The following is a 23,907-nucleotide window of genomic DNA, read 5'->3' on the forward strand; positions in this document are numbered from 1 at the left end:
GACGACGCACCTTTTTCCCGCCATAAATTATTGTCGCAGAGGATTAGGTCAATCAAAAGTCATTTTTCTGCACAAATAATATGAATTGAATAAAATTTGTTATGTAATTTGGTGAATATGTCATACAAAATAAATTAATGTTTTATTAATAATATTTTTCAAAACAGCTTTATAAAAATATATTTACGGAATATATCTTATACAGATGCTCACTTGAAAATTGTCATGTAAACAATACTGATCACTGCAGTAAAGATGGAGATCTGAGACAATACTCTGAAGATGGTGTCAAACTCAGGGCCCGAGGCACCTCTTCCCAGCTGACGCAGGAACAAGGCAATGCGAGAGGCTAGCCATGGCTACTGCGGTCGACACGGAGGCCGAAAACAGAAGGAACGATTGGGAAGACTTCTGTGACAAGCAGGCAAGGATCGCTGCCGCCGACTTTGTCAGATCCTGGAGAGTGTTCGTGGCCCTACAAGCACAGTTCAGGGAGGTGGAACACAAAGAGTTGGCGCAGAAGTTTGCAGAACTTTTTCCAGGCCATTTAGAACAGGCGTTACTGAGTCCCCCGAATGGCGTGAAGGTGCGGAACGGCATGGGCAGTGTGGCCAACACTCGCTCAGCCTCGGCTGACGACATTCTGGAGGCCGCCGCCAGTGATGAAGGCGGCGAGTCACCTTCCCCAAAAGTGTCTCACAAGCCCTTTTTTAGAAGGTTATCTTTCAAGGGGTTGAAGAAAGGTAAAATATTCTTAAAACAGCATTCTGACGAGGTTGAATTATCCCCCCACCATGACAAACAGTTGAAGAATGAAAGGCACAAGGCTCGCACAGTGAAGCTTGCAGTGGATTGTGTGCGTGAGGGAACAGTACATCTGCTGGCAGGAGACACACAGGAAGGCCGGCCTCACTGGCTCAAGTGTCGCATGGCTCTTGTTAAGGTTGCTGCAGGGCATATGCTTGAATTTTATGCACCTCCTAAGGTATGTGGGGTCATTTATTTTATAAGTACAGTACAGTAAGGGTAAAGTTCTAGTTAGGGGATACACTTTATAATGCAGGATTTGATCTGAAATAACCAAGGCTTTTCTGACCATATTTGTTTCATACAGGATAGACATTTCTTATGCATGTTTGATTAGTCCTTATTTAAAATGACTCCAAAAGTGGGACCCTCTGTGGTATAGTCATTAGCACTCGCCTGACAGACAAGAGAAACTGGGTTTCAAATCCTGGCAGAGTGGGGCAATTGAGAACAATTCCTTCAGTGTACCTGTATATGCCTCTGTGCACTCAGCAGTAATTGAGGATATAAACATGAAATCTTTTTCTGGTAAAAACTTCACAATGAATATCCTAACCATCTCTTCTTTCCAGTTAGCCATTTTCAAAAGTTAAGAATGGCAACAGTCTAATGTACTGTATATGTAACCTATATCAATAAATGAATTGAGTAACAATAGGCTACTAAACTATTAATGTAGTCTATGGCTAATCATATTAATAAAAACACAACACAGCTTAGCTGTAAGGAGAATTCAGTTGATTCTGCAGTCAGACCTGTCCTGCACATGGGAGCTACACCGAAGATTCTCGAATGTTATAGCAACAAGACAAATATCTAGGTCAAAATGATTCGTTATGGTTGTCTCTTCTTCCTCGAGGTCACCTGTGAAAAGGTTACATCGTAATACATGTGATAAACCTGGGAATTATATTCAGAAGAGATTAAATGGGATAAGGAAATGAGCTTACCCATCACGGGTGCTTGGCTGGCGTCATAACTGGACTACAAGAATGAACTATAATGCTGACCAGCTATAAAATGATATTTCTTACTAGTAGCCTGGATAGGATACTTCCTCAAGTAGCAAAATCGTGGGTTGGGTGGATGCTGAATATCTTGTGGAACGAATTGTGGGAAATATCTTGTATGCACGTGTTAATTAATAGTCTAGCACTAACTAGTGGGTATTCACGTCTTGGTGCAAGCTGGTGTCGCTTCCAGGCGCCGCCTCCTTTTCCCCACTCTCGTAGTGGACGCGTCCAGTTAAGGTGAGTTAAATTTGATTTAGGGAGAAAGATATTTATTTATGGGTTTTAATTAAGTTCAGTCTAAATAATTATTTTACGATAATTTTAACTTGTAGACTGAAAGAGTTACGTTTACTAAAGAAATTACTGTATTAAATACGTCGACCCTCAATATTCTTCCATTATTTCCAGGGAGTCTCTAGGAACATTTTCTTGGAAAAGTTTATAATATTAGTAGTTACTTGACATACCCATTTTAATCTGGTATGTCGGGGTTAGTAAGTGATGTTGGAAATTTCTGACACCCACCACAACCACCCCACCCATACTCAGCCCCCACCACAACCACCCCTTCCATATCTTGCCCCCACTACAACCACCCCTTCCATATCTTGCCCCCACCACAACCACCCCTCCCTTATCTTGCCCCCTGCACAACCACCCCTCCCTTATCTTGTCCCCACCACAACCACCCCTCCCTTATCTTGCCCCCACCACAACCACCCCTCCCTTATCTTGCCCCCACCACAACCACCCCTCCCTTATCTTGCCCCCACCACAACCACCCCTCCCTTATCTTGCCCCCACCACAACCACCCCTCCCTTATCTTGCCCCCACCACAACCACCCCTCCCTTATCTTGCCCCCACCACAACCACCCCTCCCTTATCTTGCCCCCACCACAACCACCCCTCCCTTATCTTGCCCCCACCACAACCACCCCTCCCTTATCTTGCCCCCACCACAACCACCCCTCTCATATCTTGCCCCCACCACAACCACCCCTCCCATTCCCTGCCCCCACCACAACCACCCCTCCCATACCCTGCCCCCACCACAACCACCTTTCCTATACTCTGCCCCCACCACAACCACTCCTCCCATACCCTGCCCCCACCACAACCACTCCTCCCATACCCTGCCCCCACCACAACCACCTTTCCTATACTCTGCCCCCACCACAACCATCTCACCCATACCCTGCCCCCCACCACAACCATCCCACCCATACCCTGCCCCCACCACAACCATCCCACCCATACCCTGCCCCCACCACAACCACCCTTCCCATACTCTGCCCCCACCACAACCACCCCTCCCATACCCTGCCTCCACCACAAAATTCTTTAATGAATCTGATTGGAAAGACTTGTTATTATGCAAGGAAGTAAATTAGATGTATGGTAAATTTTGTGAGATATGCAATGAAGGTACAAACAATTTATACCAAAACAGAGATGCAGAACCAGGAAACAGGATTGGGTCAACATAAATTGCAAGAGAGCCAGAGAAGAAAAAAAAAAAAAGGAAATTGGTTCAATATAGGAAGAGACTTAGTAGGCATCCATCAGTCTCAGGAGACTATGGAGTTGCGCTCTGGTTGTTGGTCTGGAGTGGCCTCTCCGGGACGCAAAGCCAGGGTAGGTTCATATGGAGAAGTTGTTACCCATGCAGCCGGTCCCCCCTCTCCATGGCGCCGAAAGTTTCCAATGGAAAGGCAAACGCCAATACGATTGGTTCCAGTTTGAGGCTTAACCTTCAGACTTATCAGTACTACAAACAAGCAAGGAACAACTACATGGCAGTGAGGAGAGAGGCAGAAAGAGACTTTGAGAAAGGGGTAGCAGACAGATGTAAAACAAAACCAGGCAGTGATTGTGACTTCATGTTTGTTTGCTTGTTTTTGGATTGGGAATTCTGCTTGATAGTTCCGTTTTCAGTAGCAATTTTTAACCAGGTGGTGGTTGTCTTGGGACGCCTCCCTTTCTGGGTCCCTAACCTGGTCGATGGTAGACATGGAATGCTTCCATCCACATGGAGGTTTCTATAGGGCCATTTTTGCTCCTCGTGCCTCTCTGAGGGGGTGAGGTTCTGTCTCATGGTCCCCGGTAGGCATAGAACTCCAATCAAGTTGACTGATGCCACGGTTCATCATAATTCATGCATATCAACCCGGTAAGCCCCGGAAAGCCTCTGGGACTCGCCCCAAAAATTAAGTTTCATTACAATTTACTCTGTTTTTTTAGTTTTATTTTATTTTTTGCATTTTGTTCCTATTTCTACTATAAAAAATAACTGATCATGTTCATCTATGCTCTACCTGATTTTTTTATATGTAAATGTTCTTTTTCATTGCCATTCATTGTATGCATATTATTATTCTTGTATATGTTGATGATAATTGTCTTGCAGAGCTTGAAGCCTCGCACTGGTGTATTCTGCATATCAATAAATGAGGCCAGAGAAACTACAGACTTGGAGATGCCAGACCTCAGAAACACATTTGTTATCAAGGTGAGCCAAAGTTGAAATGGAATTGCAATTTAGAGGTCACACAGTGTTGCCCTGCTTTAGACAACATATTGTCTCATAAATATACTGTGCAGTGATCAGTGCAGTAGGTTCCAACCAAAAGATCCCAGGTTCAACTCTTCCACAGGACAGAGAGATTTGGGTACATTTCCTTTTACCTGATGACTATGTTCACCTAGTAGTTAGGTACAATACCCACAAGTTAGGCAACTGTTTTGGGTTGCACCATGGAAGAGGTCAGTCATTAGCCTAATGAGGCTTGATAAGTCTAATGTTCTTCTCGTCCCTGATAATGGGAACCTTATACGTTGTTCTTCGATAAAATTTATCCTATAATGTTATATCCATAAAATCTTCTATAAATTTTGCAGGATTCCTATTCAAAATAAACAGTTTTTGGGGCAATGTACATAGAATTTATTTTTTGGAGACTCCTTTACTCTAATATTGTGCAATAATAATGTTATAATAATTATATAAAAAATAAAAATCTTCACTTCATTTTATATATACTCAGTACTGTGTGAAACCAATTGAACAAACTCTACAGGGTTACCTTGCGGTTACCTTGAAATGATTTTGGGGCTTAGCATCCCCACGGCCCAGTCGTCGACCAGGCCTCCTCGTTGCTGGACTGGTCAACCAGGCTGTTGGATGCGGCTGCTCGCAGTGATACCTTGGTTTTCAAATTTAATCCGTTCCCAGAGATGGTTTGTAAACCCAAAATTCTTAAACTGAAACAAATTTTCTCATAAGAAATTGAATTAACCCGTTCTCCAAAGGATACCTGATCAACCAGGCTGTGACTCGTACGTCAGGCTGCGAGCAGCCGCGTCCAACAGCCTGGTTGATCAGTCCGGCAACCAGGAGGCCTGGTCGACGACCGGGCCGCGGGGACACTAAGCCCCGGAAGCACCTCAAGGTAACCTCAAGGTAGGTTCCACACACCCAAAAAATATTAACTTAAAAATACATTTTATACAGAATACTACTCATATTTTTCATACACAAAACAATCAGGTATAAATATAAACCATAAATAAAATAAGTGATCATTTAACTGCACTTTACCTTTACTGCGGACTCTTGTTGGCGTATGGGAGACAGTGAGGAGGGAGGGAGGAGCGGTGTTGGTGTATGGAGAGGGTAAGGAGGAGGGAGGTGGTGGTGAGACCATCCCCTGCGCACCTTAAACGCTTTCATATCTGCATCACTGGTTCCAGATATTCCTTTCACACATTTCACTGCATCTGTTATGTGGCAGCCAGTCAGAACCAGTCAGTTAGTCACAACATGTCAGTCAATCATTCACAGTCAAGACCAGTCACAGGCAGTCATAACCAAAGGTAGTCAAGCATTCACAGTTGTGGTAGCAACCAGTTAGGCATTTCCAGTCACAAGAAGTTAGTCAGGCAAGCATTCACAGGCAGTCATAACCAATTGTCAAGCATTCACAGGCAGTCATAACCAAAGGTAGTCAAGCATTCACAGTTATGGTAGCAACTGGTTAGGCATTTAAGGTCAGTCACGCATTCACAGTCAATCAGCCATTCACAATCGATCAGGCATTCACAGTCAATCCGGCATTCACAGCCAGTCAGGCTGTCACAATTAGTAAACAAAAAAAGTTCAATGACAGGTGCTCAGGGAGTCTGCCTCCCAATCCAACAGCTGGTAGCAAGGAAGCCCACCATATCAATACTGTCCATATGGCTGTGAGAGGAACAGCTGGGGGAGTCCAGTGTGTGGGGATGAGGGGATGGAGGTAGTGGGGAGGGTCCGGTGTTCGGGATAGGGGGTCTTGGGGAGGGACGTTGGGGTGACCAGCTCCTGTGTTAGTCCTACTCGGAAGTTCAGCCGCTCGTGCCACCGCCTCTGCTACCCACCCACTCTCCCACCTGTACTGCTACTCATCTGCCCACCCATTATCTCCTGACCGCCCTTCTACCCATCCGCTTGGTGCCTGCCTCCTTAGTCTACCATCTTCCACCCACCTTCTTAGTCTACCATCAACCACTCACCTCCTTAGTCTACCATCTTTCACCTACCTCCTTAGTCTACCATCTGCCACCCACCTCCCTAGTCTACCATCTGCCACCCACCTCCCTAGTCTACCATCTGCCACCCACCTCCCTAGTCTACCATCTGCCACCCACCTCCCTAGTCTACCATCTTCCACCCACCTTCTTAGTCTACCATCAACCACTCACCTCCTTAGTCTACCATCAGCCACCCACCTTCTTAGTCTACCATCAGCCACCCACCTTCTTAGTCTACCATCAGCCACCCACCTTCTTAGTCTACCATCAGCCACCCACCTTCTTAGTCTACCATCAGCCACCCACCTTCTTAGTCTACCATCAGCCACCCACCTCCTTAGTCTACCATCAGCCACCCACCTCCTTAGTCTACCATCAGCCACCCACCTTCTTAGTCTACCATCAGCCACCCACCTTCTTAGTCTACCATCAGCCACCCACCTCCTTAGTCTACCATCAGCCACCCACCTTCTTAGTCTACCATCAGCCACCCACCTTCTTAGTCTACCATCAGCCACCCACCTTCTTAGTCTACCATCAGCCACCCACCTTCTTAGTCTACCATCAGCCACCCACCTCCTTAGTCTACCATCAGCCACCCACCTGTTCTGTTGCCTGCGTGCCTGTTACAAATAAATATATGTTCTATGGGGAGTCTAGTATTAATGGATGTAGGGGCAGTCGTTAGCATTAAGGGTTGTCAAATATGGGAGATCTAAAAGGCCCGGCCCCCATTAAATATATAAACATAAACTTGTAGTGGCTTATTACAGCAATAGTCAGCCTAGAGGTTGATCATAGATCTCCTACACAGGAAAAATGGATACTCCTTTAACTAACTTACTTATTTATTAACCCCTTAACAACCCCCCATATACATTCACACCAATAACAATAATAATTACTTTACCACACTATCTTACGTTAAAAGCCTTGGTCCACATAAGCAGGATACAAGGTTTACACTGAGAACAGGCTAGGGTAAAGTACTACTGGTTAAGAACTGAAGCTTGAAGCAGCTTAGGGTAGTGAGACCACGTGGTACCCTAATACAACACAAGACAACACTACACTTAGGGGGTACCCAAAACACTAGCAAATACTACCCCCCAGGTCTCACCAATCTTTCACTACCAGAGTAGGCACACTTACAAACACAGGGTATAACTTAACTTAAGGTAAGGGAAATAAGTAAGAGGGAAGGTAGAAGGGGAGAGAGGTGCAGCCACAGAGTCCCGATGTTTACACCTCGAACGCCAACAGAGAAGAAGGCTTCCAGCGACCAGATCAGGGCTCCCGTATTGTGTGGTGCCGGGAGGAGCCTAATTGATCGTGCAGCTAAACACATTAAAAATCTTCCCCTATGCATCATATTGTTACTTACTCGTTCTCAGGATAGTTAATCTTATAACAATGTTTTACTTAATCCACAACAAGCTCAAGAGTCTGAATGCTTGTGAGCAACAAGATTCGCCCTACGTTTGGCAGGGAAGATACGAACAAAGACACGTCGACTTGCGTCTTGCTAATCTAACGTAGCTTATTTAGTTCAATTTGACCTCTGGTTTCCACTTGAGGAACCCAGGGTCGTAACAGTGCCAACTATGCCCACTCTGCAAACCATCTCACTACTGCTCGCCTGCACACACTGACACCTGCCCGATCACTGCTGCCCGTCTATCAACCCACTTTGCCGCCTGCCCTGCTACTCATCCATTCACTCGCTCTCACCTGCCAATCCACTCGCCATCCATGTGTTCTTCCCTTACATGTTTCTAGGGCTGGTTTTTCTGAAAGATATTCTTCCCCCACCCCCCCACTAAGCCTCCCTTTCCCACTCGCCTGCCATCCATCCAGTCCCCCTCCACCATTCAGTCCCCCTCCACCATCCATCCATCCATCCAGTCCCCCTCCACCATCCATCCATCCATCCAGTCCCCCCTCCATCCATCCATCCATCCAGTCCCCCCTCCATCCATCCATCCATCCAGTCCCCCCTCCATCCATCCATCCATCCATCCAGTCCCCCCTCCATCCATCCATCCATCCAGTCCCCCCTCCACCATCCAGCCATCCATCCAGTCCCTCCTCCACCATCCATCCATCCAGGTCCCCCCCCCCACCATCCATCCAGGTCCCCCCCCCCCACCATCCATCCAGTTGCCCTCACCATCTATCCAGTTGCCCCCCACCATCCATCCAGTTGCCCCCCACCATCCATCCAGTTGCCCCCACCATCCATACCTGGTTGATACCTGGTTGATGGGGTTCTGGGAGTTCTTCTCCTCCCCAAGCCCGGCCCGAGGCCAGACTTGACTTGTGAGAGTTTGGTCCACCAGGCTGTTGCTTGGAGCAGCCCGCAGGCCCACATACCCACCACAGCCCGGTTAATCCGGCACTCCTTGAAGGAAACAATCTAGTTTCCTCTTGAAGATGTCCACGGTTGTTCCTGCAATATTTCTGATGCTCGCTGGTAGGACGTTGAACAACCGTGGACCTCTGATGTTTATACAGTGTTCTCTGATTTTGCCCATGGCACCTCTGCTCTTCACTGGTTCTATTCTGCATTTTCTTACATGTCATTCACTCCAGTACATTGTTATTTTACTGTGCAGATTTGGGACCAGGCCCTCCAGTATTTTCCCTGTGTATATTATTTGGTATATCTCTTGTCTCCTTTCTAGTGAGTACATTTGGAGAGCTTTGAGACGATCCCAATAATTTAGGTGCTTTATCTCGTCTATGCGTGCCGTCCTGTTCCCCACCATCCATCCATCCATCCATCCAGTCCCCCCTCCACCATCCATCCATCCAGTCCCCCCTCCACCATCCATCCATCCAGTCCCCCCTCCACCATCCATCCATCCATCCAGTCCCCCATCCATCCATCCAGTCCCCCATCTATCCATCCAGTCCCCCATCCATCCATCCAGTCCCCCTCCACCATCCATCCATCCAGTCCCCCTCCACCATCCATCCATCCAGTCCCCCCTCCACCATCCATCCATCCAGTCCCACCTCCACCATCCATCCATCCAGTCCCCCCTCCACCATCCATCCATCCAGTCCCCCCCTCCACCATCCATCCATCCAGTCCCCCCTCCATCCATCCATCCAGTCCCCCCTCCATCCATCCATCCAGTCCCCCCTCCATCCATCCATCCAGTCCCCCCTCCACCATCCATCCAGTCCCCCCCCTCCACCATCCATCCATCCAGTCCCCCCTCCACCATCCATCCATCCATCCAGTCCCCCCTCCACCATCCATCCATCCAGTCCCCCCCACCATCCATCCAGTCCCCCCTCCATCCATCCAGTCCCCCCTCCATCCATCCATCCAGTCCCCCCTCCATCCATCCATCCAGTCCCCCCTCCATCCATCCATCCAGTCCCCCCTCCATCCATCCATCCAGTCCCCCCTCCATCCATCCATCCATCCAGTCCCCCCTCCATCCATCCATCCATCCAGTCCCCCCTCCATCCATCCATCCAGTCCCCCCTCCATCCATCCATCCAGTCCCCCCTCCATCCATCCATCCAGTCCCCCCTCCATCCATCCATCCAGTCCCCCCTCCATCCATCCATCCATCCAGTCCCCCCTCCATCCATCCATCCATCCAGTCCCCCCTCCATCCATCCATCCATCCAGTCCCCCTCCATCCATCCATCCATCCAGTCCCCCCTCCATCCATCCATCCATCCAGTCCCCCCTCCATCCATCCATCCAGTCCCCCCTCCATCCAGTTCCCCCTCCATCCATCCAGTCCCCCCCTCCATCCATCCATCCAGTCCCCCCCTCCATCCATCCATCCAGTCCCCCCTCCATCCATCCAGTTCCCCCCTCCATCCATCCATCCAGTCCCCCCCTCCATCCATCCATCCAGTCCCCCCTCCATCCATCCATCCAGTCCCCCCCTCCATCCATCCATCCAGTCCCCCCCTCCATCCATCCATCCAGTCCCCCCTCCATCCATCCATCCAGTCCCCCCTCCATCCATCCATCCATCCATCTAGTCCCCCCTCCACCATCCATCCATCCATCTAGTCCCCCCTCCACCATCCATCCATCCATCTAGTCCCCCCTCCACCATCCATCCATTCATCTAGTCCCCCCTCCACCATCCATCCATCCACGTCTCTCCACCACCCATTCTTCCATCCAGTCCCCTCACCATCTATCCATCCAGTCCCCTTCACCATAATTCCAGTCCCCCCCACCATCCATCCTGTTGTCCTCCCAAATACACTATACCGTGCCACCAGGAATCATGCGCTTGGTCAACCCATACATGTACAGTATCAACAAACTATGTAAGGCAGGGCAAAGCTCGTAACTCGATTCAAATTTTACAAAGAAATTGAGCTCATAACCCAAAAAACTCGTAAAGAGGGACGTTCGTATCCTGAGGTTCCACTGAACAGTACAGTATATACTGTATATATAGTATCACAGTATAGAGTATACTGTATACAGTATTATGCTTGAATCCTCTTGAGGTGCCATTTGTAATTATAAACACCTTGTGAGTGATGGTTACAAAGGGTGTGTTAGCAGCTAAAAATAAAAATGGCTGTTCCCACCATGCTGGATACCAACCTGAGTTGAGAGGAAGAGGCATTTAGGGAGGGAGAGAAAGGCATTTAGGGAGGGAGAGAGAGAGAGAGGCATTTAGGGAAGGAGAGAGAGAGAGAGGCATTTAGGGAGGGAGAGAGAGAGAGAGGCATTTAGGGAGGGGGAGAGAGAGAAAGGCATTTAGGGAGGGAGGGAGAGAGAGAGAGGCATTTAGGGAGGGAGGGAGAGAGAGAGAAAGATAGGTTTTTAGGGAGGGAGGGAGAGAGAGAGAGGCATTTAGGGAGGGAGGGAGAGAGAGAGAGAGAGAGAGGCATTTAGGGAGGGAGAGAGAGAGGCATTTAGGGAGGGAGAGAGAGAGGCATTTAGGGAGGGAGAGAGAGAGGCATTTAGGGAGGGAGAGAGAGAGGCATTTAGGGAGGGAGAGAGAGAGGCATTTAGGGAGGGAGGGAGAGAGAGAGAGAGAGAGAGGCATTTAGGGAGGGAGAGAGAGAGGCATTTAGGGAGGGAGAGAGAGAGAGAGGCATTTAGGGAGGGAGAGAGAGAGAGAGGCATTTAGGGAGGGAGAGAGAGGCATTTAGGGAGGGAGAGAGAGAGAGAGGCATTTAGGGAGGGAGAGAGAGAGAGAGGCATTTAGGGAGGGAGAGAGAGAGAGAGGCATTTAGGGAGGGAGAGAGAGGGAGAGGCATTTAGGGAGGGAGAGAGAGGGAGAGGCATTTAGGGAGGGAGAGAGAGAGAGAGGGATTTAGGGAGGGAGGGAGAGAGAGAGAGAGGCATTTAGGGAGGGAGAGAGAGAGAGAGAGGCATTTAGGGAGGGAGAGAGAGAGAGAGAGGCATTTAGGGAGGGAGAGAGAGAGAGAGGCATTTAGGGAGGGAGAGAGAGGCATTTAGGGAGGGAGAGAGAGAGAGAGGCATTTAGGGAGGGAGAGAGAGAGAGAGGCATTTAGGGAGGGAGAGAGAGAGAGAGGCATTTAGGGAGGGAGAGAGAGGGAGAGGCATTTAGGGAGGGAGAGAGAGGGAGAGGCATTTAGGGAGGGAGAGAGAGAGAGAGGCATTTAGGGAGGGAGGGAGAGAGAGAGAGAGGCATTTAGGGAGGGAGAGAGAGAGAGAGAGGCATTTAGGGAGGGAGAGAGAGAGAGAGAGGCATTTAGGGAGGGAGGGAGAGAGAGAGAGGCATTTATAGAGGGAGAGAGAGAGAGAGGCATTTAGGGAGGGAGAGAGAGAGAGAGAGGCATTTAGGGAGGGAGAGAGAGAGAGAGGCATTTAGGGAGGGAGAGAGAGAGAGAGAGGCATTTAGGGAGGGAGAGAGAGAGAGAGAGGCATTTAGGGAGGGAGAGAGAGAGAGAGGCATTTAGGGAGGGAGAGAGAGAGAGAGAGGCATTTAGGGAGGGAGAGAGAGAGAGAGAGAGGCATTTAGGGAGGGAGAGAGAGAGAGAGGCATTTAGGGAGGGAGAGAGAGAGAGAGGCATTTAGGGAGGGAGAGAGAGAGAGAGGCATTTAGAGAGGGAGAGAGAGAGAGAGGCATTTAGGGAGGGAGAGAGAGAGAGAGGCATTTAGGGAGGGAGAGAGAGAGAGAGGCATTTAGGGAGGGAGAGAGAGAGAGAGGCATTTAGGGAGGGAGAGAGAGAGATAGGCATTTAGGGAGGGAGAGAGAGAGAGAGGCATTGAGGGAGGGACGGAGGCTGTGAGGGAGAGAGGCAGTGAGGGAGAGAGGCATCGTGTGAGGCAGGTGGTGAGGGAGAGGCAGTGATGGAGATAGGTGATGATGGAGGGAGGCAGCAAGGGAGGGAGGGAGAGAGGCGGTGAGAGAGGGAGGGAGAGTGGCAGTGAGAGTGGGAGGGAGATTTCAATGAGGAAAATGTTAATTTCAAAATGTCATATGAAGGGCATTTAAGATTTTATCTTGTGCCATGATGGGAAATAATTCCTAGAGTCTGTGAACCGTTCCAACATCCTAAGCAAATTCGCACATCTCCCGTTTTGGCAAAATGGTTCGTCGAATAGGATGAGTAAATACGGCCTGAAAAGTGTGCGTCCTAACTGGAGATTCGCAGTTTTGTGCTTGTTGTCGTTTGAGATATATAAGGTTAACCTTAGCATTGCACACCTGTTTCTGGGGGGAGCCCCGTCGGCTCCCCGGAGCTATCCCAGGCTGATATGCTAATGTCAGACTTTGGCATCAGTCATGTGTATGGAGTTCTTAGGCCTACCGGGGACCACGGCCAGAACCGGGCCCCCTCAGAGAGGCAAGGGAAGCAATGGCCTATAGAAGCCCCCGTGTAGTTGGAAGCATTCTATGTCTGCCATCGACCGGAACAGGCACCCAGAAAGGTAAGCGCCCCAAAACAAACCCCTATTCTGGTTAAAATTGCTACCTAATACCGAACTAGTGGATAGAACTCCCCAACCGAAAACAAGCAAATTAGTGTGACGTCACACACTGCCGCGCCGCTGTCTGCGCAGCTCCCCCCTCCCCGGGAGGGGGAAGGGGGAGCCCCAGACCCCCCGCGCCGGCTACCCACACCTCAGTTCTTGAGGCTGATGCTATGGGCGATGGTCGTGTGCTCTGGCTCCGGTGTCGCTACTGCACTGTGCTTTGAGTGTGGTGTTAGTTTTGTGGGTGCGAGAGCCAGGAGTTATCTTCAGTACTCGGGCTGCATGCGCCTAGGGCTGCCTTCCCTAGGTGCCCTGTAAGTACTGCCCTTGGGGCTTGGGGCCACCTTCCACAGGCTCCTCGGGGTCTGCCTCTGCTGGTCCGTTTTACCTTTCGGTTTTTCGGCCGCCTGTTGGGCTCTTGGGTGTTCTGTTCTCCCTTGTTACCGGCAGGTAAGAGGCAGTTTGCACTGGTAGGGGCGCAGGGTGCTGCTCAGCTTGTAATTCCCGACATCGCGGCCGGCTCTGTTCCTTGGGGTTCGCTGTCCTCTTGCGGGGTTTTGCTTTTCTTTTTCTTTTTGCCTGGTGGGGGGTTCTGTCATTTTATTCAGTTTGTTTTTGCCCTTCCACTGTTCTCCTCGGTGGCGCCCCCTGCTAGGTCCCCGTGAGTGTACACGTCCCTGGGGTTCAGCTTTAGAAGTTTGCTTGGTAGTTTTGGGCGCCGGTTTGCAGCACCCTGCCTGGGACTACCTGAGCGCGAGTCCTCTTAAAGTAAACGCTCAGGACCCTGGGAATCCCCTAGGGGGCGCGTGGGTCCGATGGATGTGACCCCGGAGTCCCCACTCGCTGTGTGCGAGTTTGAGGGTTGCTCGGTCCCCTTGTCTCAGGGTGACCCTCATTGTTTTTGCCTCTGCCACGCTGCCTGTTGGGTCGGTGATACTTTCGACCCTGAGTCCTGTGAGTGTTGCTGCTTGCTTGTGACTCAATTTACCCAATCCTCTGATGATTCTATTCGGGTACAGGCGGCACGTGCGTTGCAGTCTAGGTTTCGTCTGTTGCAACGCGCTCGGTTGGTTGCTTCCCCGGATGCCCCGGGGCTGCCCCGCTTTGCTTTTCGAGACCCGGACTTGGGGGTGGGGGTCGCTTCGATCCTGGTTCAGTCCGCACCTCCTCGTCCTTCCCCTTCTGTTCGTTCTGGTCCCCCGCCCCTGCTTCCGGCCCCGAAGCGTCTGAGGGTTTCGGGGTCGGAGCAGGGGTTACTTGATCTCGAGACTCGGGCAGCTTCGGGGGTTGCCCCTTCCGGGGGGGCGGCAGAGGCATTCGAGTCTTGTCTCCCGGCCGAAGCTTTAGGGTCTGACCAGTGGGCCCCCCTTCCTCCAGCTTTTCCGGCTGCTCCGTCCTTGTCTTGTGGGGTCGGGGCTTGGGGAGAGGACTCGGCCTCGGGTCCTGTGGTGACGGACCTCGAGGCTGGGGAGGGGCTGACTTGGGGGCCTTGGGCCCCGCTGGACCCCGCCTGGGTTTTTCTTCCCACTGAGCGGGGCTTATTGTTACAAGGAGTGGGGTTTTCTTTCCCCCCCTCTGCGTACGAGTTGGATTTGGTGTCGGCCCCTCCCCGGGTACGGTTCCGTGTTCCCCCAGGTACGTCGGTTCCGTCCTTCCGGAGGTTTTCGGCTTCTCGCATCCAACCTGGTGTGGTGCGAGCGGCCTTTGCAGCTTACCTCCTGCGTGACCCGGATTATGCCTCGGAAATGGATCCGTCCACGTTCAGGTTTGGGACTTCGTTCCCTTTCTGGCTCCGTTACGAGGTTCCGGAGTCATCCTGGCTAGCAGACTGCCCCTTGTTTGGTCTGGATTCCTGGCATTCCTTCTGTCGTTCCCGCACGCTGGAGTGGCGGGAAGCTTCCACTGTGCTTCAGGTTTTCCTGGGGGGTGAACTTGAGTACCTGAATGAGTGCTTGTTTGCCCCTGCCCTTCCCCGCGATGTGGGCGTTATTCAGCTCCATGTGCAGGTTCCCTCCCTTTCGGCGGCGCTCGTGGCGGAGGACTTGCGCGCTCGGGGCCTTTTGTGTTTGGCCTTACGGTTCTTTTCCCTCCTGGAGCTGTCTTCGGATTGGCTCGTGGAGGATGTGGGGACGCTTGGGTCCGTCCCGGGGTCCGGCACCTTGTCCTCGGCTGCGCGTTCGTCGGCTGCCTTGTTGAAGCTGTTCACGCCGATTTTGCGGGATGCGGTTTCCCTGTTCTATGCTTCCCGTCTCGCGTGTCGGCAGGCGGTGCTGGGTTCCTCCGTGGAATCTGCTTGGGCTCTGGCTCTTAGGCGTTCTTCCCCTTTTTGTCCTCTCCTGTTTGGGGAGTCGGCCGTGGCGCAGTTTATTCAGGCTGCGTCGGCGGCTTGTCGTCCGATGTCGGACTTGTTGGTTTTCCGGGGGTCCCGGGGTGGGTCTTCCCGGAAAGGTCGTGCCAGGGCTCGGGGTTCCTCTCGTCGTGGTAGGCCTCTGGTGTCAGGTTTGGGGTTGGCTCCTCCTGCGGACCCTCCCTCGTCTGGTCGGCGCGGTGTTCGCGCTGTGCGGGGTTCTGGGTCTCGTAAGGGTCGCCGGCCCTTTCGCGGTTTGCCCCTTTGACGGGGCGATGGGGGGGCGGCTTGCGCTGTTCGCCCGCGCCTGGTCCCACGATTCGTGGGCCTTTCGGGTCGTGTCTCGCGGCCTGCGGTGGCGTTGGGTGGCCTCTCCCCCCTTTGGGGGGTCGGGGCTGGCGGGGCAGGCTTCTTCCCCTGCGCTCTGTCGAGTCGTCTTGGAGTGGGTACGCTTGGGCGTCGTCGAAACGACGTCGTCCCTCAGATGGGTTTCCCGTCTGTTTCCGGTTCCGAAACGGGACTGCGCGGACCTGCGGTTCATTCTGGACTTGTCCCGTCTGAACCCCTGGGTTCATTGCCCCTCCTTTCGGATGACTACGCTGTCTCAGGTTCGGCTCCTCTTGGAGCCGGGTGCTTGGATGGTGTCCCTGGACCTCCGGGACGTTTATTGGCATGTCCCGATTCATCCGCGGTTCAGGGACTGGCTCGGTTTTGTAGTGGGGCGTCTGAGTTACCGCTTTCGTTGTCTCCCGTTCGGGTTGAACCTGGCACCTCGCGTGTTCACACGCCTTACACGGGTTGTGGTGGCTCGTTTGCGTCTCCTCGGTGTTCGGGTGTTGGCCTACCTCGACGACTGGCTGGTTTGGGCTCCCAGCCAGTCAGCTTGCTTGCTAGCCAGGGATTTGGTTCTTTCCCAGCTCGCCGGGTTCGGGTTCTTGGTGAACTGGAGGAAGTCCCATCTGGTTCCCTCTCAGGTTCGGACTTGGCTGGGTCTCGTGTGGGACTCTCGGACCGCCTCCTTGTCTCTCCCTCCGGAGTCTCTCCTGCGGCTGCGGTCCCGCCTTCGTCTGTTTCTGGAGGGCCCTCGGGTCACCCGGCGGTTGCTCGAGGGGCTGTGCGGGAGCCTGAACTTCGCGATGGTGGTCTACCCGCCGGGTCGGGTTTGGCTTCGACGGCTGTTCTGGTTCCTTCGGGGTTCCCCCTTCCGCCTCTCTCGCGATCGCAGAGTTCGACCCCCGGGGGCCTTGCGTCGGTTGCTGCGTCACCGGCTTCCTCTTCGGGTTTTTCGGGGTTCAGTGCCTTGGCGCCTACCCGAGCCCTCGCTCGATGTGTACACGGATGCGTCGTCTCTCGGCTGGGGTTTTGTGACCAGTGCTCACCAGGCCGGCCAGGGGCGTTGGGATCCGTCCTTCCGTCGAGCTCACAGTACGGTGCGGGAGTTCGCGGCAGTGTGGTTTGCTCTGGGGAGGATTCGGGTGGCCCGCGGATCGACGATTCGGCTCCATTCGGACTGCTCTCCGGTGGTTCATTGCCTGAACCGCGGGGGTTCGATGCGGTCCTTGTCTCTTTGGGGTTGGTCGCTTCGGGTGACTCGTCTGCTGAGTTCTCGGGGTTTGGCTCTCCTGGCGGTTCACGTACGGGGCGTGTCCAACGTCTTGGCCGACGCCCTGTCTCGCTTCGTTCCCCTCTCCACGGAGTGGACGGTCGACGACGAGTCCTTCCGTTGGCTTTGCCAGACGTTCGGGCGCCCCGAAGTGGACCTCTTCGCGTCGGCGTGGTCGCGGCGTCTTCCCGTTTATGCGGCGCCCTTCCCCGATTGCGAGGCCGTCGGGGTCGATGCCTTTCGGCTCGACTGGTCGAGGTGGGGGTTCCTGTACCTCTTTCCCCCAGTTCGGCTGTTGCTCCAGGTCCTGACTCGCTTAGAGGCTTACCGGGGGAGAGTTGTCCTTCTGGCCCCTTGGTGGCCGGCCCAGCCTTGGTTTCAGGCGCTGGTTGCTCGGTGTCCGAACCCGAGGGTTTTCCCGCGGCTCCGCCTCTTTCAGCAGATCGGGCCGGTACGTCACGTAGCTGGTTCGATCTTCTCCTCGAGTCTTCGCGTATGGTTTTTTTTGACTCGAGTCTATCATCATCTCTATGGTGATCAGGTGGCCTCCTTGTTGGTGTCCCACCTGAGGGCTTCTTCTCGGCGGCAGTATGACGTTTCCTGGCGGTCCTTCCGTTTCTTTTTGCGTCTTCGTCGTGTTAGCTCCTTGTCTGTTCGGGTGGTCTTGTCCTTCCTCTCGTGGTTGTTTCAGGACCGTCATCTTATGCCTAACACTGTCGCTTCGTATCGTGCGGCGCTGGCGGAGCCGCTTCAGCTTGCTTTCGGTATCGATGTTACGTCTGCGCCGTTTCGCAAGCTGTCTCGTGCATTGTTTCACCTCCGGCCTGCTCATGCGTCGCCTGAGCCGTCCTGGTCTTTGGACAGAGTGCTCGCTTTCCTTTCATCTCCTCGTTTCGTTGTGGCCCCTTCGGTCCAGGATTGTTTTTCCAAGGCACTTTTCTTGTTGGCTTTGGCCTCTGGGGGTCGGGTAGGGGAGCTTCATGCTCTCCTCCGGCACAGGGGTTTCTGCTCTTTTGGTCGTGGTGATAGTTTTGTTCGTTTGCAGCCGTCTCCTTCTTTTCTGGCGAAGAATGAGACTGCTGCGTTCCGGAGGGGTCCATGGGTGGTTGATGCTTGGTTGGTCAGGCCGGGGGTGCATCATGTTTTGTGTCCGGTTGCGGCGCTTCGCCGTTATTTGCGCGCCACAGCTTCTGTGTCCGGGGACGCGCTGTGGGTTGATCCGGTTTCCCTTCTTCCCTGTTCGCGGGTTCGGGTCTCTCAGGTCGTCCGCAGGGTTATTAGGTCTAGCCAGCCTGCGGTCTATCCCCGTGCCCATGACGTTCGTAAGTTCGCGGCTCTTGCTGCCGTCTTTGGGAATATGTCTTGGTCTGATATTCGGGCGCGGGGATTTTGGCGGTCGAACAGGGTCCTGGCTGCTCGTTACCTTGTGAATGTCCCTGGCCCTCGTCGGGCCTGTGTTGCTTTGGGTCGGCGGTTGCAGCCAGTTGTCTTGGCTTCGAGTTGAGGGGTGAGCGACGACCGCCTCCCGGGTAAGTCCCTCTTTTTCTGTCTGTGGGTAGTTAGCTCCGGGGAGCCGACGGGGCTCCCCCCAGAAAACCAGCGTTGAATGTAATGAAACGCCATTTTCTGGGTGAGTCCCGGAGGCTCCCCGGCATCCCTCCCTCCCTCCGGTCGGCGGTTTTTCGCGTTTTTGACATCCAGCCTCAAGAACTGAGGTGTGGGTAGCCGGCGCGGGGGGTCTGGGGCTCCCCCTTCCCCCTCCCGGGGAGGGGGGAGCTGCGCAGACAGCGGCGCGGCAGTGTGTGACGTCACACTAATTTGCTTGTTTTCGGTTGGGGAGTTCTATCCACTAGTTCGGTATTAGGTAGCAATTTTAACCAGAATAGGGGTTTGTTTTGGGGCGCTTACCTTTCTGGGTGCCTGTTCCGGTCGATGGCAGACATAGAATGCTTCCAACTACACGGGGGCTTCTATAGGCCATTGCTCCCCTTGCCTCTCTGAGGGGGCCCGGTTCTGGCCGTGGTCCCCGGTAGGCCTAAGAACTCCATACACATGACTGATGCCAAAGTCTGACATTAGCATATCAGCCTGGGATAGCTCCGGGGAGCCTCCGGGACTCACCCAGAAAATGGCGTTTCATTACATTCAACGCTGGTTTTTTGGCAAAAATTTCACGGTGCAGTTTTTAACTAATAAGGACATTTTTTTTCAGCTACTGTATTGTTAATGTCAAAATGTTTCCAAACTCAATCATTTTCATTTCAAATCACAGAGTGATGAAAACATTAAAAACGTTAAAATAAGGCCTAATTAAAAAAAATTGCACAACCCTCGGAGCGCTTTAACCCCTGCACTGCGCATCTGTTTTTGGTAAAAACGTCATAGTGCAATTGTTAGTAACATATTTTTGTTGTTTTTATAAATGTTTAGGTAAAGTTAACGTCAAAATGTTTCCAAACTCAACTATTTTCATTTCAAAACATATAGAGTGATGAAAACATTAAAAAAACATTAAAATATAGCCTAATTAAAAAAAAACGGACAACTCTCAAAACTACATTTGTTGGCTGGCGCAGTTGAGGGGTTAAGGCATTCTGCACAGTTAAGTGGTTAATTGTGTGAAGAACTATGTCCTCTCTTCCAATCATAGGTATGATCTCTTGACCTCTTCGTAGGTTTGAATCTTTTTACTAGTCTGCTTTTTTTTTTTTAGTTCTGTACTTTGCTAATTTTTTTTGCTGTTCTACTGTGAGGTCTGGGGAGATGTAAGCTCATACCCTCCTAGATCTTTTAATTTATATGCACTGTTGAGTATTCTCATTTGTTCAAAATTTGCAACAGTTATCCATACCAGGTATACCAGAGTAGCCTCAGGGTTACCTAACCACCTTACTGGAAAATGATTAGATCCTTCTTACCTATCAGTTTTTCTATCATTGCCTCAATGATTTCTTGGTCATTCTTACCCTCTTCTTGCAAGGTTCCTTACAATGAGGTCTAAATCCATAACCACATGTTAGGGGTTAAAACCATTAGGGTTAAATAAATAAAATGCATATACAGTACAGTACTATGTGGTATATGTATCAGAGTATATATTGATGATTATGTTGCAGGCAGACAGTGGCACTGAATGGGTGGTGGAGGCTCAAGATCCAGAGGACATGAAAACATGGCTCACCACCATTGTTGCTCATTGTTGCTCCACAGATAAAGAACAGTAAGTGTATCATAATCTCTTAATTTTCAGACACACACACACATGCAGTGGTTGTATAGTGCCCATATCTTATGAAGCACATCAACAAACTAGAAAAGGCGTAAAGACGTGCAATCAAATGGCTCCCAGGACTGAAAGACAAGAGCTACGAGGAGAGGTTGGAGGCATTTAAAATGCCAAAACTAGAAGATAGAAGAAATAGAAGCGATATGATCACTACGTACAAAATAGTAATGGGAATTGACAAAATTGATACAGAAGAATTCCTGAGACCTGGAACTTTAAGAACGAGAGGACACAGACTGAAGCTAAGGAAACAAAGGTACTGCAAAAACATTAGAAAATTTTCATATGCAAACTGAGTGGTAGACGGTTGGAACAAGCTAAGTGAGGTGGTGGTGGAGGCCAAAATCGTCAGTACTGTAATGTCAAAGCATTGTATGACAAAGAGTGAGAAGACGGGACACCATGAGCATAGCTCTCATCTTGTAACTACACTTAGGTAATTACACCCCCCCCCCCTAATTCACCCATGTTATGGGGCTTGGTAGCTGAGTGGACTGCACCCGGGATTCATAATCCTAGGGACCGGGAATTGATCTCGGGTGATTGCCGGCTTCCGCTTTGGGTTTTCAGGGTTCGGTGCCAGGGCGCCTCCCCGAGCCCTCACTCATTGTGTTCTAGACACCTCGTTTCTCGGCTGGGTTTTTGTGACCCATGCTCACTAGGCCGGCCTGGGGCGGTTGGTTCCGTTCTTCCATAGGGTACACAGCGCAGTGCAGAAGTTTGCGTTGGTCTGGCCTTTGCCGCGGGGGGTTCGGGTTGCTCGGGGCTCTACGGTCAGGCTCCCGTCGGTCCTTGGCTCTTTGGGACTGGTCTCTTCGAGCAACTCGTCTGCTGGTTTCTCGGTGTTTAGCTCTCTGTACAGCTCACATCTGGGGGTGTGTCCAACGTCCTTGCGGAAGGCTTATCATAGTTTCTTTCCCTGTCCACGGAATGGACGATCATTGTCGACTTCTTCAGTTGGCTCTGATGGTCGCATGGGCCCCTGGAAGTGGAACTCTTCACGTCAGCTTGGTTCCTGAGTTTCCCCGAGTTATGAGCCGGTCTTCCGACTGCGGGGCCATCGCGTTGGACGCTCTTCGTCAGGACTGGTCAAGGTGGGGTTCCCTGTACCTCTTTCCTCCGGTCTAGCTGTTGCCTTGGGTTCCGACTTGGTTGTAGTCTTCTGGAAAAGTTGTCCTTGTAGCACCGTGGTGGCCAGCCCAGTATTTGTTTCAGGCGTTGCTTGCTCGGTGTCTGAACCCAGGGCGTTTTCTGCGGCTCCGCATCTTCTAGCAGATCGGGCCAGGCCAGTACGGGGCTGGTCCGGTCTCCTCCGCTCGTCGCGGGTGGTCTTTTTGATGTGGGTATATCACCACTTGTATGGTGATCAGGTCGCTTTTCTCATGGTGTCCCACCTGCGATCTTCGTCTCGGCGACAGTATTAGGTGTCTTGGCAGTCTTTTTGCCATTTCCTCTCTCTTTGTAGTTTACTTCCATTTCTGTTCGGGTTGTTTTGCCCTTTCTTTATTGGCTCTTTCAGGACCATCTTATGCTGAATACTGTCGCTTCGTATCATGCGGCGCTGGTGGAGCTGCTCCAGCTTGCGTTCTGTAAGCTTTCTCGTGCTTTGTTTCACCCTTTGGCCTGCTCATGCACTGCCTGAGCCACTCCTTGGACAGGGTGCTCCCACTCTTTTTCTCTCTTCTCCTTGGTTTATGGTGGCCCCGTTGGTTTGAGATTGCTTCCAGAAAGCTCTGTTTCTGTTGGCTTTGGCCTCTGGGGGTTGGGTTGGTGAGCTGCATGCTCTCCTCGTGCACAAAGGTTTCTGCTGTTTTGGTCCTGGTGAATGTTTTGTTTGGTTGCAACTGTCTCCTTTACTGGCGAAGAATGAGACAGCTGGCTTCCGGTCTGTGGTTATTGATACTAGGTTGGTCCAGGACCAAGGTTTTTAACGTAAGGTAGTGTGGTAAAGTTATTATTATTATTGTTATTGGTGTGAATGTATATGGGGGGTTGTTAAGGGGTAAATAAACAAGTACATGAATTATAGGAGTATCCCTTCTTCCTGTGTGGGAGTGCATTGATCAACCCTTAGACTGACATATATGGTCTAGTAGCAAGGTATTATTACTGTGGATAGTTTATTTTGGGGGCCGGGCCTTTTAGCTCTCCCATATTTGATACTCTGTCTTCTAACTACCCTTACCCCTTAATAATACCAAGTCCCCCATAGAAGCCCACCACACATTTATATTTATAACAATTACATTTAATGCTTTTTTTTTTGAGGGGGGGGGAGGATACTAGCAGAGTTGCACCTTTCATGATGGCTGCACACCAAGGGTTAATGATGACTTAAATATATCGTTGTGGTAAATTGCTTCCAGTCCATCATGTGTTCCATTTCTGTTATGTAGTGGTCAGTGAAGTCGATTCACTGCTGGAAGGCCACAGACTTAATTCCTAAGTAGAATTTAAATGCTTGGACACATTTCCTTAAGCCTGATTCATTTGTTCACCTAGCAGTAAATAGGTATATGATTTAAAGAATTATTGTATGTAGGTTGTTTCCAGGGAAAGGTTAGTTGATCGTTGGCCTATGAAGACTTTAATAGGCCTAACATGCTCTCTGTCCCCTGATATTGAGAAACAATTAAGATTCCATTGTACTGCACATGTACATCTTAAAGTTCATATTTACACATTATTTTTTGAATTCTCAAATAGCATTTTTATAATAATTTTCATTAAAAGCATGTTCAAAATTTTCAGGTGTAAAAATTATGAGCTTCGACCAGCAATGTACAGTGTGAAGAATGAATCGTCTCAGTCCCTGACTGGGACTATGGGTAGTGGTGAGCTAGTGGAGCGCCCTGAGCACCCACCAGACCTTCCCCCACGAGTCCCTGGTACTACCTCCCCTAGCTCACAACAGGTCAGAACAATATATATACAAGAGTTCTTACATTCTTGTACAAAATTAACAAATTTAAATTAACTTCATTAACAAATTAACAACAGTCTTAGTACAGATATTGTTTATAAATAAAACAAGAGATGATATAGATATATTATTTGTTATTTGTGGGTTTATGGTAGCACTCATTTCTTTTTATTTTATGTGACATGAGAAGGTTTTAAGGCGTGTTGAAATATTGTATAATGTATAGTATAAATTCATATATTTTATTCGACATTGGAAAGCAAAAGGTATTTGCCTTATAAGGACATGTATCTGACTGTCATTGTCCCTGGCAGCTAATGCCTTCTTCCTTCTGTTCTGTCAATTGATCTCTCAAAAGCTTGTTTTAGGTCCAGATAAATACACTCAACTCAACCATCTCTTTCCTGTAAAATC

At 50.8% G+C, this 23,907-nt stretch overlaps 1 protein-coding gene across 2 annotated transcripts in view; it reads left to right on the forward strand.

The window, feature by feature from the left end:
* Positions 1–224: 224 nt before the first annotated feature.
* Lnk (SH2B adapter-like protein Lnk) overlaps positions 225–23,907 on the forward strand; it is a 62,035-nt gene continuing 38,352 nt past the window's right edge. For both annotated transcript variants that reach the window (XM_045733751.2, XM_069332980.1), the window contains exons 1-4: positions 225–985; positions 4,230–4,331; positions 20,401–20,504; positions 23,322–23,484. In XM_045733751.2, the coding sequence (XP_045589707.1) occupies positions 356–985; positions 4,230–4,331; positions 20,401–20,504; positions 23,322–23,484 (999 nt within the window). In that variant the 5' untranslated portion in view covers positions 225–355. The remainder of the gene's footprint in view (positions 986–4,229; positions 4,332–20,400; positions 20,505–23,321; positions 23,485–23,907) is intronic.

The sequence above is a fragment of the Procambarus clarkii genome, chromosome 4 (genome assembly GCF_040958095.1).
Source record: "Procambarus clarkii isolate CNS0578487 chromosome 4, FALCON_Pclarkii_2.0, whole genome shotgun sequence".
In the NCBI taxonomy this organism is placed as follows: Eukaryota; Metazoa; Arthropoda; class Malacostraca; order Decapoda; family Cambaridae; genus Procambarus; species Procambarus clarkii.